The sequence below is a fragment of the Aulonocara stuartgranti genome, assembly GCF_965226115.1.
Source record: "Aulonocara stuartgranti genome assembly, chromosome: 9".
In the NCBI taxonomy this organism is placed as follows: Eukaryota; Metazoa; Chordata; class Actinopteri; order Cichliformes; family Cichlidae; genus Aulonocara; species Aulonocara stuartgranti.
The window spans coordinates 33,203,174-33,218,732 of record NC_138960.1 but is presented as its reverse complement, the minus strand read 5'-3'; the positions used below and the strand labels follow the sequence as shown (position 1 = coordinate 33,218,732).

At 43.0% G+C, this 15,559-nt stretch overlaps 1 protein-coding gene across 2 annotated transcripts; it reads right to left on the bottom strand.

The window, feature by feature from the left end:
* Positions 1 to 379: 379 nt before the first annotated feature.
* On the bottom strand, positions 380 to 8,864 carry LOC309713826 (uncharacterized protein). 2 transcript variants are annotated; one of them, XM_082545692.1, is made up of 4 exons: positions 8,785 to 8,864; positions 8,258 to 8,705; positions 8,057 to 8,100; positions 380 to 1,165 (listed from the first exon to the last, which is right to left on the bottom strand). In XM_082545692.1, the coding sequence occupies exons 1-4, from the start codon at positions 8,792 to 8,794 to the stop codon at positions 576 to 578; spliced, it is 1,092 nt and encodes a 363-aa protein (XP_082401818.1). In that variant the 5' UTR covers positions 8,795 to 8,864; the 3' UTR covers positions 380 to 575. The 2 variants fall into 2 exon arrangements, with proteins under 2 accessions (XP_082401818.1, XP_082401819.1); XM_082545693.1 differs by having other exon boundaries at positions 8,258 to 8,322; positions 8,785 to 8,826.
* Between the last annotated feature and the right edge of the window lie 6,695 nt (positions 8,865 to 15,559).

The following is a 15,559-nucleotide window of genomic DNA, read 5'->3' as shown; positions in this document are numbered from 1 at the left end:
TGTCCATTGAGAGCCTGCTAACCTACTGCATCACAGTATGGTACGGCAGCTGCACAAAGGTGGATAGAGCAAGGCTTCAGAGTGTAGTCATGACAGCACAAAAGATTACTGGCTGCCCTCTCACCTTGCTTGATGGACATGTATTTCTTCCACTGCCTCAGCAGAGCAGCAAACATCATCAAGGACAGCTCGCACCCTGGTTTTAACATGTTACCATATTCCCTATTTAGTTACTTCCAAAAGAAGTAACTATGCTGTGTGCCCTGCCCCAAAACAACCAAACAAAAAAACAACAAACCAGACAAACTGATGAAGAAATTCACTGATCCAACAGGACAGAATCATCGTGGCAAGGTCCAAACACCAAAGAGAAATAAGGCACACTGAACTTTGTTTTATTGTAAATCTTTCACACCAATTAAAATTCAGTACAGTAAAAATCTTGCATCAATTACACACACATTACAAATTCGAAGTTAATACTAATAACTAACGAATCTCACACACAGACACACCTTTAAAAAAGATCCATACTATTTGCATTTATAATCAAAAATATCCAAGCCTCCTTTTATTTATTGTATCTTTGCTGTTTTCTTTAACACCACGCTCACTGTGTTCATTAGCTTTTCCACCTGGTCTGAACTTGAGCTGCGGTTCTCAAAAAGAACACACCTGTTGCCACACTTTTCTATGATTTCCTTCAGACCAGGTTGGCAGGAATGAAGAAAATCCTCCAGGGTCATGTCTGCCTCCTCCAGGTCGTCTCCTCGGGTGAACAGGATGACAGTTTGTTCTTTCACTTTGGTCCCAAAAGTGTTTTCTAACTTTTTCAGTATGTCTCTCTCACCATCTGTAAATCTGCTCACATGCATCACAAGCACAAACACACAGAGTTCTGACTCACAGAGCTCTTTGCACCTTTTTACATGTTTGTCCCGAACTGATGGTTCAGTGTCATCATCAAACATGTCTGGAGTATCAATCACACACACATGTAAGTCATTTATGTCAGTTTCTTCCACCTGACACTCTGTGGTGACTGGGTTTGAACTGGGTTTAGAAACAAAGTGCTTCCTTCCAAGGATGGTGTTTCCACTGGCACTCTTTCCAGTCCCAGCCAATCCCAGAAGAACGAGGTTCACTGTGGTGCTGGTGAACTTTGCTGAAGTAAAGAACAAGCTGAAGTTGAGTTAAATATAAAATAAGTCGTTTCTTTAAATCAAATCAGCTACTTTTTCAGAGTGTCTGTGGGTCACAAAAAGTTTTAAAATGCCTTAAATAAATATTTCATGATAATAGGGCCCTAAAACAGGATGAAATTATGTCCAAAGTTTGGGTGTGTTTGTATTCTTACTCATGCAACAATGCCATCACCATGTTTGAGTGATAAATATTAAAATCAAACAATGCAAATGCATCCTTAAGACAATAACTTTATTGAACTAACCCTTCATTTTCATATGTTTCAAAACAGTTAACTGTCACAAAAGGCTGAGAAGTTTGTTCACTGACATTTCATTTCCTGTTAAAGTCAACTTTTCTTGCTAGGTGCTAGGTGTAGGTAGCTTTCTACCTAGCATCTTCCCACAGCCTTCTCTGTAATCAAAAAGCTGAACAACAGTTGAAATACACTGATGGACCATCTAAAGATGATAATAAAGAGAAGTCCTTGCCAGACAGCCTTCTAGATGGTCTATAAAAACAGGAAGACGCAAGATTAATCTCACATCTTTACGAAAACCTAAAACTGGCAGTCAAGCTAGGATGAAGTTTTGGTATATCAGTGGTTAGAAATTGCTGTGAGTCACAGTGCGCAGCGTAAAGGTCCTTTCACAGCAGACCCAGCATGTGCTGCTAATGCTAACTAAGAGCCAAGGATCCAGAATTTGTTGCGCTGGCTGCTGAGCTCTGTGGGTTTTTGCAGTAGCTCTATGTGAACTAGCTCCTAGCTACTTGTCGTTTGTATCGCTGACTCTATATCCTCTACAAGAGTTTGTGTTGTTTTATCTTCAAATGTTCAATAAAAACATGTATGGCGTAACGAAGAAAGCTTTGTAACTATCCCCAGTAGTGAAATGTGTGTCATTTCCACAACACTGCTTTTCCCAGAAGGTCCACAGAGCCGTTGAAAAGGCTCTGGAGGTCCCTGTATAAGCACGTAAACTCGGACACGCACAGACTGTTTTCCTTCGTGGTGATGAAGGAAAACGCTGGGCTGGCACATGAAAGGGAATTTATTCTTCCAGGAGCTGAAGCTCCGTAAAGCACCCCTCCAACAGCCAAACCCATCTGTTCTCTAGTTGAATTGTTAAAATTTGTGATTGACATGATATTGATCAATCAGCTAAATGGAAGAAAAAATAGGTCAAAATTTGTATGTGTAAGTTGAAAGCCACATGCAGCCAGGGAACAGGTTCTACACATAGTTTTTTGCTTTGTATCTGTAACCAGACCTTAACAAAAAATGTGTACTTGTGTAAATATTTTTTACAAACACAAATATGTTTTACAGACACGCAAATTCTCATCTGTAGATGCACAAACATAAAACTTTCACACATTTTGGTTTAAAAGGTTACAAAACTCAAATACGCATTTGATTTACAAGTACAAAATATTAATGACCACAATTTGAGCCCATACTACAGCTTCCTCTTAAAGACATGCATGTTAGGTTAGGTGATTCCAAGCTGTTTCGTTATGTAATTTGCAGTCTGAAGTATTTGCTGCCTGAACAAAAAGGTCAAATAGAAGCTTCCTTTATAAATAACATTACATAAGTAACATTAATTGTTTCTTTAAAAACCTTTGGAACACACACACACACACACACACACACACACACACACACACACACACACACACACACACACACACACACACACATGTCACACAGTGGAAAATTGTGTTTTTATATTTTGTTTTGGATCAGACTGTGTTGGTACAGGGTGTCGATTTTATTTGCATGATTTTATTGTAATAGTGATATTGCATGTTTGTTTATTGATATTCCTATTGCATGATTTTATCTCCATATTTATAGTGTTGATTGAACAATATGTTTTTTATTATTCCACTGTGGATTAAGCGGACAATTGTAGGCACCTGTGAGGTGGGGGCGTTCCCCGAGGTGGCCTATCAGCCACCAAACTGACTTAAGGGAGATAGTGAGCGCAAAGACAAAAAAGAGAGAGACACACGAAAAGTGGAGAGCTGGAAAACAAAACGTGTGCAAGCCAGCATATGAGAAGAAGGACCTCTGGCCTGACTGTGGGGCGCCACGAGACATTCGGCGATCGGCCAGCACAACCCGGCGATCCAGTCCCGACGGACAGAATAGCGACCGTGGGAGGCGACGCGTGAAATCCACAGTAGGGCAGGGGTACGCCTCTGCCTGCATCTGGCGGAGCTACGAGGGAGGCCGTGCGCGGAGGTGGAGAGTAGCTGGACTGCACGATTGCGCACAGTCAGGTGGAGATAGGAGCCTCCTCCCTGGTCTTCTGCTGGCGAGAGTCCACATCCCGGAAGAGGAGTTCCTCTCCTGTCTCTCTCAGCTCAGGAGAATTTGCCCGTGTGTTGCTGGACTGGGAGAATTAGGACCCTGGGGGGGAGTTTTTAGTATAGGGAAAAACATTCATTTAGCTTTGTGTTTTTAGCGTTTAATCATTCCTGCCGGCAGGGTTTTTAGCGGGTTGTAAACACTATTTTTATTGTATACGGGGATTTTAGCTTGTATTTGGGGTTCTGACTGTGTTTTATCCTGAAAATAAATGGTGTGTTTGAAGCCAGCTAAATTTCTGTGCTCTGAGCGCTGACCCACTCACTCCCCTTTCTGCTTGTATAGGCGTGGTGGTGAAGATTTAGTTCCACCAGTTTAGCGGCTACATAATTTTGGCGTTTGTCGACAGGATACAAGTTTGGGGAGCAGTGTTCCGCACCTGGAGTGCAGATATAGAGATGATGATGCCGGTGTATCCGGGTGCCCCTTGGGTACCAAAATATAAGGGTCCTGAAGCAGATGTTTCATATGGAGATTGGAAAGAACAAATACAAGGTTTATTGAATGCTCAAGAAATAGCTGAGGCCCGGAAAGTAGAAATTTTAATTGGGGCTTTAAGCGGTGAGGCAAAGCGTCAAGTAAGCGTGTTAGAAGAAAAAGATAGAGACCAGATTAGGAAAATATTCGCATATCTAGATTCTCTATATGGTGACAATACCTCCCTAGCGGTTTTGAGGTCGCAGTTTTTTAGCTGTATACAAAAACAAAATGAGTGGATACTGGCAAGTGGAAATGGATCCTAAGGATCGGGAGAAAACTGCATTTACCACTCCTCTGGGTTTGTTTGAGTTTGATCGCATGCCTTTTGGACTCTGTAATGCCCCTGCCACCTTCCAGCGCCTGATGCAGCGGTGTCTAAGTAGTCACCTTTCTGAATCTGTTTTGGTATATCTGGATGATATAATAATCTACTCACCTGACTGCTCTACTCATCTACAGCAATTGGAGAATGTCCTGCAGAAGCTGTGGCAACATGGTCTGAAGCTGAGGCTGGACAAATGTAAGCTGTTCCACCGTCAGGTGAAGTTCCTGGGGCATCTTGTCGACCAACAAGGGGTAAGGCCGGACCCTGAGAAAATCCAAGCTGTCCAGAACTGGCCTGTTCCCTCGACCACCCGTCAGGTCAGAGCTTTCCTTGGCCTGGCAGGTTATTACAGGTGATTTGTCCCAGGGTTTGCTAGGTTGGCTAGACCTTTAAATGCTCTGCTCGTGGGAATTTCTAGCAGGTCAAGCATGCAGGTCCAGTGGTCTGCTGAATGTCAGGAAGCCTTTGACAGCTTGAAATGTGCTCTGACCGAGCCCCCTATTTTGGCTTATGCAGATTTCCTGGAGCCCTTTGCACTTTATACTGATGCCAGCAATCAAGGCTTAGGTGCTGTGTTAGCTCAGGTGCAAGATGGCAAGGAATGGGTGATTGCATATGCCAGCAGGAGCCTACACCCCACCGAACGAAATGACAAAAATTATAGTTCCTTCAAACTGGAACTTTTAGCTCTAAAATGGGCCATTACTGAGAAGTTCAAGGATTACTTGACAGGTGCCAAGTTTGTCGTGTATACCGACAACAATCCTGTGGCCCACTTACAGAATGCTAGACTTGGGGCAACAGAGCAACGCTGGGTGGCACAGCTGGCATCCTTTGACTTCGAGGTTAAGTACAGGGCTGGAAAAGAGAATGCTAATGCTGATGCTCTCTCTAGATTTCCCACAGACTGTCAAACAGCTTACATAAACACCACGAGTGCTCCACGTCGGGATGCACAGGGGCTGGTGCCGCAGATGAATGACTGGAAGGAGGCTCAAGAAAAGGACATGGATCTGCGCATCCTGAGGGAGTATGTGGAACAGGGAATCCCCCCTGATGCACCAACGAGGAGATCCCTACCTAGCCCTGTACAGAAGTTATTACAGCAATGGAGAAGGCTGCAGGTTTGCGAGGATACGCTGTGCAGAGAGGTAAGGGACCCTAACACTAACGAAATGTACCTTCAGATCCTATGTCCTGCAGAGAGACACAAGGAGGTGTGGGAGAAGTATCACGAGGCAGCGGCACATGCGGGAGTGGAAAAGACACTGTCCAGGATACGTCGCTTCTTTTATTGGCCCAGCATGGAAGAGGAGGTGCGCGAATTCCAGCTAGGGTGTGCTGCGTGTGGCCTACGAGATAGAAATAGGCCTAGAGCCCCTTTGCATCCCGTTATTGTGTCCTATCCCCTTGAGGTTGTGGCCCTGGACTTTCTTACAGACAGGTACCAGAATATTCTGGTTATGACTGATCTTTTCACACGGTACGCCTGGGCAGTTCCTACCAAAGACCAGACTGCTCAGACTGCGGTGCATGCTCTTTGGGCTCACGTGATTCAGACCTTCGGTTGCCCGACCAGGCTACACTCAGATAGAGGTGGTAGTTTTGAGTCTGCCCTGATGTACCAGCTGTGTAAATGCTATGGCATTACAAAAAGCAAGACCACCCCATACCATCCGGCTGGAAATGGTGGGGTTGAGAGGATGAACCAGACATTGCTGCACATGCTTCGGTCCCTAGAGTCAGAGAGACAACAGAGGTGGCCAGAATATCTCCCAGAGCTCTTACAAGCATATAATAATACTGTCCATAGTGCCACAGGGTATGCGCCGTCGTACCTGATGTTTGGGCGGCATTTGAGGCAGCCAGTGGATTTGAACCTAGGTGTTGAGCGGGATTCTCCATGCCACAACCTGGGAGGGTGGGTTAAGGACCATCACCAGAAACTATCCTTTGCCTATGAGATGGCTAAGAAGAAGATGAGGGCAGCAGCCACCCAAAACAAGAGGGCTTATGACCGAAGTGCACGGGCCCTGCCGTTGGTGCCAGGCGAGAGAGTTTGGATAAGGGACAGGAATAGGCAGGGACGAGGCAAGTTGCACCCAGGTTGGAGCTCAGAGCCGTATGTGGTAGTGGAAGAAGTTGGCAATACCGGTGTAGTATATAGGGTGCATCCGGAGAAAGGGGGGGGGAGAAGGTCCTCCATCGGAATGCACTAAAGTTGTGCGTTACCCCTGCAGCAGACTACCACTCAGAGGGGCAGGAAGTCAGCGTTGAGGGAGAGGTGCTAGTTGAGCCTCCATTTTATGGTTTTGTGCCCAGCGCCCCAGCCCAGCAGCCGGAAGAGTTGTCAGAGGTGCGGCGCTCGACAAGGCCTAATTTTGGTCAGCCACCCGCCCGTTACAGGTCGCTTGACTAGGGTGACAGGGACTGTCACAGGTAAAATGTGGGGGGATGTCACACAGTGGAAAATTGTGTTTTTATATTTTGTTTTGGATCAGACTGTGTTGGTACAGGGTGTCGATTTTATTTGCATGATTTTATTGTAATAGTGATATTGCATGTTTGTTTATTGATATTCCTATTGCATGATTTTATCTCCATATTTATTCAATTCAATTCAATTCAATTCAATTCAATTTTATTTATATAGCGCCAAATCACAACAAAAGTCGCCTCAAGGCGCTTCATAGATACAGAGAAAAACCCAACAATCATATGATTTATAGTGTTGATTGAACAATATGTTTTTTATTATTCCACTGTGGATTAAGCGGACAATTGTAGGCACCTGTGAGGTGGGGGCGTTCCCCGAGGTGGCCTATCAGCCACCAAACTGACTTAAGGGAGATAGTGAGCGCAAAGACAAAAAAGAGAGAGACACACGAAAAGTGGAGAGCTGGAAAACAAAACGTGTGCAAGCCAGCATATGAGAAGAAGGACCTCTGGCCTGACTGTGGGGCGCCACGAGACATTCGGCGATCGGCCAGCACAACCCGGCGATCCAGTCCCGACGGACAGAATAGCGACCGTGGGAGGCGACGCGTGAAATCCACAGTAGGGCAGGGGTACGCCTCTGCCTGCATCTGGCGGAGCTACGAGGGAGGCCGTGCGCGGAGGTGGAGAGTAGCTGGACTGCACGATTGCGCACAGTCAGGTGGAGATAGGAGCCTCCTCCCTGGTCTTCTGCTGGCGAGAGTCCACATCCCGGAAGAGGAGTTCCTCTCCTGTCTCTCTCAGCTCAGGAGAATTTGCCCGTGTGTTGCTGGACTGGGAGAATTAGGACCCTGGGGGGGAGTTTTTAGTATAGGGAAAAACATTCATTTAGCTTTGTGTTTTTAGCGTTTAATCATTCCTGCCGGCAGGGTTTTTAGCGGGTTGTAAACACTATTTTTATTGTATACGGGGATTTTAGCTTGTATTTGGGGTTCTGACTGTGTTTTATCCTGAAAATAAATGGTGTGTTTGAAGCCAGCTAAATTTCTGTGCTCTGAGCGCTGACCCACTCACTCCCCTTTCTGCTTGTATAGGCGTGGTGGTGAAGATTTAGTTCCACCAGTTTAGCGGCTACACACACACACACACACACACACACACACACACACACACACACACACACACACACACACACACACACACACACACACACACACACACACACACACAAAGAGCAAGCGAGTGTGGCTTACCTTTCTTCTTACTTCCATCTTGTGGTTCAGCAGTGTCAGCAGGCCTAAGATGTAGAAGTTAAACCACATTAACTGGTTTAACCGACCAGGAAGCAAAGAGAGCTTCCTGGTCGGTTGAACACCATGTTGAACAATTGTAATTGAAAAAGTACTGTCAAACAATTATATATAAATATTTGACACCCATTCATTTGTCTCTACCTTTTCTTTCTGTTGGTTGGCATCAGTTGTTTATCTTTAAGTAGTTTGCTCAGTTTGCTGAAAACCTGTTCGAGGGTGTAGAATTTGAATGGATATTCTGTAAATTTGTGTCTCAGCGGAAGCACAACTGTGAACTCTTCTCTTGGTTTTCCAGTCTTCTTATTGAGGTCTTTTATCTGCTTTTGCACATTTCCTGTTGAAAATCCATCCTCTACCACCAACAAACACAGGTCAAAGTTTGAATTTGTAGAAAATAGCTCTCTAATATCATCACATGTTGTGCTCAGATCTGGTGTACATGTAAACTCAAATGTATCATCGTCATATATCTCAGTGTTTTTCAGAATCTTTCTTTTGGTTAAAACAGATAAATCTTTCCCCAGGATGTTGGTTATCAGAGCTTTCTTCAAAGACTTCACATTGCCCAGAATCATGACTGAAATCTTATCTGTGAAAATAGTTAAAAACAACATTACTTTATCTGATACAGTACATACAATTAAAACATAGTTGTTGTGTGAACTTACTGTGAGACATTATCCTTGGCTCAAAGTCCTCTGTGGTGACTAAAGGTTGTGCTTGTCGCTGCCTGGATTATGTGGACCTGTTGTGCAACATTAGGGGTGTGTCAAGTGTGACACCATTATCAGTGTTGTAGAGGTTACTTTAAAAATATTTTCCACTACAGATTACAGAATACATGCCCCAAAATGTATTTTGTAACATATTTTCGTTACAAAATTCTCAAGTTACTCAATGAGAGTAATGTATTCTGAATACTTATATCATGCTTTTTACAACCACATGAATGTACTATTGCTGTGTGATTCATTACTATTACTGAAGGTTATTAGCCATACCAATACCAACTAGATTTTTCAATCTTAATATAAAATGAGTAACAGTAGGGTAGACATTAGGTAAGGCTGCACTTTTTTCAGTGATCTCATATAGAAAACTATTCTGCGCATACAGTGTAGGGCAGGGGTAGGCAACCTTTTTGATGACGAGTGCTATCTAAAATTTCCTCAGAAGTCAATGTGCCATATAATTGCATTAGCAATAAATGTAATAACGCTCTATATTACTGAAGCATTTGAAATGTCAGAATGTGGAAATTTCAACATCGCTTGTAAAAACTGACAGCTAGCAACGTCCCTCTCACCAGTAGGCTAAGTGATTTTTAGCCAATTACAAGGTGAATCTGGTAGTTGGGGTTGTTAGCTTAGATACCGTCATTAAGAAGCGGTGCAACTAATGTTTCTATGTGAGCTAATTTGCGATGTGCACTGCTGGCCCGGCCATTTATTTTTTAATGCACCCTCTCAGATTAATTCACTGCATGTCGTGCCCAGGGCTGAACTGGGACAAAAAAATCGGCCCGGGTATTTTGACTAGAGACCGGCCCACCAGGTATTACAGGAAAAGCCATAAAGCCTTTGAATGAAAACAAATGCTGTTGTGACAGTGATGTACAGTCTTGTTGGTATATATGTATGATTTCTAAACATTTTATGTCAGATAAAAACTTTGGTTGTAAGATTTGGAGAGTATTTGTTAAAAGCAAGACTTTTTAAATGAGAATAAGAAAGAAAAGTACTTCTTTGTGCCCCCCTTTCCCTGTTAATGCCCTACCTGGCCCCCCTGGCAAAACTTTGCTAGACCCGCCCCTGCACAGTTACCAGCTGTCAGGTACTTAGAAAAGGATCCTGGTGTTATTTGTCTCTCAGAAACAGTTCATAACTTCCCTTCAACTCATTCATGTCACCTAAAAGGTAAACCTGTTTCTCCATCACCTGTTCAGCTCTGATGGTTCAGTAAGGACATCTCCTGGTTTCATCTTCATGTTTCCCTCTCACCACATATCCAAACCAACATCATGACCAGCAGCTTTACAGCTGTGGCTCCAGCAAACATCAGCTGATGCTAGAAATTAATATTAAATAAATTCTAATAACAGCTGATCAAGCTTAAACGTGCTGCTGTTGTTCAGCCCGACATCCGCTGGTTTCCTCTTTCTGGCACAAAGTGGAGATAAATAAACAAGAGAGAAAAGCCGATCAGCTGATCATTGATCAGTTTCATGATTGATTGAGAGAAGAAGAGGCAGCTGACAGCGTAAAGATGCAGAATAACTCCAGCTTTGTGTCTTTTTTCATCTTAGCTGAAGTACGGGACAATCTGTGTTCCTTTTCAGCTCAATACGAAACGCGTGATATTTTCTCTGAATATGGGACTATTTCGTTTTTTAAGGGACGGTTGACAACTCTACTAACTAACCTTATGAATAAAATAAAGTTCACTATCAGTAACATCATAGCACCACCCAGCTGTATAGAAACTCCGTCATGCTAGCTAGCACGCAGTATGAGTTATTGTAACTGATGTCAGCACAACGAAAATAAACTCCACCTAAACTTGGTTTATATCTGACCCAGATGGACTGCAGGTCATAACTTCTTACCTGAAGGTCAGTTCACCTGACACTCGGACCGGCGGCCGCCTCGGGTCTCTCCTCCTCCTGCCTCCCCTTACCCTCACCCACCTGCTGGCCTCTGTGGAAGCTCCGTCACAGCCACCACCAAACAACTGAGTTATTTTTATACATCTGCCAGCATCTGGCCAACCCACCATCTTTCATTGTTTATACTGTTGCTAAAAAAAAAAATCATCGGCCCATAAAAACGAAAAATCACCGAGCATTTGTGTATGCACATTAATTGTTACTGGGATTTAGGTAGGGTCGTTATTTGTTATGTCTTGTGGTGGCTTTCCCTCTGTCTTTCTCCCCTTTCTCTCCCCCAGTAAAATCTGTCCCGTAAAAAACAAAAAAACAAAAACCAAACAAACAATGAATCTCTCATTTTATTTAAAACGTTGCTGTGGGAAGACTCCTCTCAATCTCCTGGAAGCTCAGTAGCACAGCTCTCTGTGCCATTCCCGCTGTTCCTCAAGATGATCACTGATCCTCCTCGAGCCTCTATTCTGGCCTCCACTTCCATCCTGTAGGCGCCCTTCCTCACTCACATCTCGTCATGGCACCTCACGACACCTACAAATTAAAAATGAATTTCCTCTTGCACCTGGCTTCTGCCGTGTGTCAACTCCCTACTGAGACCTGTACAAGAACGTTACACATTCTCTCTAAAACAATCTCCCGCCACCCTGTAACCCTGTGTAAAAACCAACTATAGATCATGAGAGTGATAAAGTATTCAGCACAACAGACAAGTATCATGTTCAGGTTTTCTCCAATCATTAACTCACTATTATTGCCGCAATTTATTTTATCCACAATTTAATCAGTGACTTTCCTTAAGCAATGTCACTCCACTTGTTTTACCACTATGAGCCCCTAGTGGCCAGCTAGTGAGCTCCACGTTAAACTGTTCCCTAAACACTGCATCTCTTATTTGTTTTCTCATGTCACTTGTCTGTTTTCTACTGAATCCTCCACATCCACTCTTAACAAAAGCTAAACAAACATTAACAAAACATTGACCGTGGTCAGGCGTCGGCCATCCACATCCCAGAGGTGCTATAAAAAGATTTCCTGTAAAAAGAATCACACTGTTGTCAAGACAGGATGTGTCTCACACTATATTCACTTCCCTGTAGTATTCAACATTTTCCCAAGAACACGTGTCATAGCATCACCAACTCATAACCTATAAACACCGTTTCTTCACACATAAGCCCAGAAATCCTGTAGTAGAAAAACATTATTAGAAAACATTAACTACACATAATGAAATCACATTAAGAACTGTAATGCTGTAGGGAAGAAGATGCAAATGTTAACGCTGCGCAGGTGTATACACCCTTTCTCACAGTAATCTCTGTGAGCAACACACAACACAAACCCCATGAATAACACACCCCTGGTAGATTCACAAACACAGAAAGTGGCACTTAAAAGTTAAATCGTCATGCAACCTCGGATGTCGCTGTCATCTTTCTGCTCCTGTAAAAGAAACACACCTAATTCATCCACCCTTTTGTCCTGTCTAGGTGGAGTTTAACCTTGAGTCGTGGTCAAGTCTTGTCAGCTTTTAACAGTCAGTCAGTTTGTTTTTATTTCCAGTCATCCATTCATCCATTCTCTCTTTCTTTGCTGATAGTGGAAACCATCACCGCATTTAGATTTCCGCCCTCAGCAAAATGACGTCATTTCAAAAAGGAAAACAAGAACTTTAGGTCGGATTACTTCTTAGGCAGGGACTCTTATTTTCTAATTGTCCCAAATAAGTGACTTTCTCCAGAGCCCATTTTAATGTGGAGAAACTCACTTGCAACAATTTCGACGACGTGTAGCGCTTGTAATTCCTTGTAATCTGCTTAAAGAAAAGAAATTCACAAACAAAAATCAGTGCACTGTTCAAAAAATTAAATGAAAAATAAAAGATAAAACTGTAAAACAAAAGTAAATAAAAATACAGAAGCCCGGGTCTTAGGACTTGTCACTGAATAGTCTTTCTCTTATAAGTAAAAAAATACCAAACCTAAAACTTGGTGCCATGGTAAAACCTTCCCCATACTTCAGAAACCCAAAACAAAACAAAACAAAACAAAAATCTGCTAGTTTCACTCATTTAAACTCTGGCTGCAGGATTCTGTTCATCCTGCTATCATGCTCCCCAGAATAATACTAATTCAGTCGTCTATGTATCAGTTCTCAACCCACTCACTAAACCAGACAGGATGCTGGTAACAGTATTACCTACTTAAAATTGTGTTTGATCCTAATGAGCTAATCCTAAGGAGCTTCATTACTTCATTACGTGTGTGTGTTTGTGTGTGTGTTAGTAGGGTTAATACATTTTCTATTTCTGTGCGTCCTTTTATGTACCTTCCCCCTTTTTTCTGAAACAAAACTCCATACACTCCAAATTTCTGTTTCAGAAACATCTAAATGAAAAACTGTCATAGTCAGGCATAGCTAAACCCCAGATGCTTGCAGGTTACCATAGACAACCACACTAAGTGTTGTTAACCCCTCTACAAATGCCCTCTTTTAATGTGTCACACTTTATGTATGATGCTGTGTCATCTCTGGTGGACATTATGTGCGTGTGTGGTGTCACTTTCCATTTTCTAACAGTACTCTTGCATACCTCAGTGCTTGTCTTCCTCCCCCTTTTGTGGTGGACCGGGGACTGTTTCAACCCTCCACTTCCAGGCAGTCGTTTGTCTCCCCAGATTCTTTAACCCAATTTGATTCCCCGCACTAAAACAGCCGCCTCTGTCCTCTTTTGCTCCTTTCTCTCCCACTTCTCAGTCCAATGGCAGTCAGTTTTCTTCAGCTTTGTCCCGTGTATCTCTGTCCCACTGTCTCTCTCATTGCCATCTCGCTCCAAACATGGCCAGTGTCAAACTCAGACAGTCTTCTCAAAAGTCCTTCACACACAGTGAGGTTGCAGCTTGCTGGAAAGGCATCTCTATCCATCCCATCTAGATGGTGGATCTTCCCTTTCTGATGCCGTTTGCCCACAGCGCTGCTGGACCTCTCTGGTATTGTCTCTTGGACTCCTGTCCACTGTTGATGTTCATGCTCGTGCTTCTGAAACTGCACTCTGTGTCTTCAGGGAGAGATCAGCTTCCTTGGAGCTTGCTTGTTCAGGATGAGGACGGGAAGCTGCAAAACAATTCAGCCAAAAATTCTGGCTGAGTGTTTTTATTTTGTTTCTAATGATTGTAACCTATAATTTTCTTCTGACTGCTGCCCATGGAGAATTGATCCAGGTCCGTTCCCCACCTGTAATCGACTCTCATTAGTCACTATGACGCCAGATGTTTTAATCACTCCTAAAGCAACACATCTCTACTTATTTTGTTTTGAACTCTACTGACTTTAAACCCCAAATGTGAAATTTTATTTGTTCCTAACCGCAAACACAAAAATCTGCTTGATGTTGTTATTAATTATTTTCATCCACCACACTCCAAATTATGTTTTCTTTCTGTGTCCAGTAGGGGAAGAAGGTGACCTCTACTATCACTGCTCCCCCAGTTGGAGACAATTTCTCACTCAAACCTCCACACTTTTTATTTTCTTTGCTTTCATCACTTTCTTTCTCTATTTTTTCTTTTTTTTTGCACGCATACATTAACCTGTTAACTCACTCTTCCACCCTCATTTTCCTTTCACCCCAACAGCTCTCATGCAGTCAGCAATCAAATCCTCCATTCATCCTTGAGTACTTGATCACCTCTAAATGTCACTGTTAAGTTTATTTATTTATCATTACCTGAACACTAATCGACTGTTTTAGTTTTCTTTATTTATTTTCAGTTCACTATCTCCTATTTGATCGCTAGGAGTTCTTAACCATTATTATTTCACAGAAAATCAACTGATCTACTTCTCCTCCCTCTTCTGTCATGCAGTAATTCTCACACACTCACAGCCTGGGCACTCGGCCCCCACCTTTTTTCTCTCACAGACATACAGAGCGTGCCCGCGCTTCATGCACCTCACAAATTTTCAAACTGCGCCATGGACTTGATACCGCAGTTTCTCTTCTTTTAAAAATATAAAACCAAACTCAATGTCACGTCCAGTGTGGCAGACTTTGAAGATAGGACCCAAAATGCGGCAGCTCTGGTGCAGGTGAGCATTTATTAAACAAAAGAGAATACAAACAGCAATGGCGCGTGAACATGAAATAGGTACCTCAACTGGGCAGAGCTAACAAAACAAACCAGAAACGTAGATGCAGGGAGACCGAGGTAAACAACACAGACAAACCAGCAACTAACAGAGGCAGACATGAGGTTAAAATACACAGAAGGATAACGAGGGAATGAGACACAAAAGGAGGGCACAGCTGGGAGTAATCAGACCTGACGAGACAGGGGAAAAGTAATAGAGTAATGAATACACTGAGAACAGACACAGACCTAGAAAGTAAAATAGGAAACACATACACGTAATGACATAACACACCAACTTAACACAGACTGGGGGACACAGAACATAGGAACATGAACCATGAAACAGAAGAGTACAAACACCCAAGGTAACCAAAACCACAGAATAATAATAAACTAAACATAACACGGAGTCACAGACTCCGGATCATGACACTCAACCCCCCATTTGACTTCACAGTTTGCAACAACTCGTGACACGCCCTCCTGCCGCGATCTCTACACACCACAAACACACTATTTTGTATAATCCTCACACACTCGGCTTCTGTATTAAATCAGTTTCACAGCACACGCAGTTATAATCAATATAAGCAATTTACACTTTATTTTATATAATCAGGCCTGTATCAACATGAGAAAAGACACCAG

Bases quoted from the DNA above. Each gene is read 5' to 3' on its own strand.
- LOC309713826 (XM_082545692.1), bottom strand. The intron at 8,101-8,257 runs GTAGAGACAAAT...TCTACATCTTAG, and splicing joins CCAACCAACAGAAAGAAAAG to GCCTGCTGACACTGCTGAAC. The intron at 1,166-8,056 runs GTAAGCCACACT...TCTTTACTTCAG, and splicing joins AGATGGAAGTAAGAAGAAAG to CAAAGTTCACCAGCACCACA.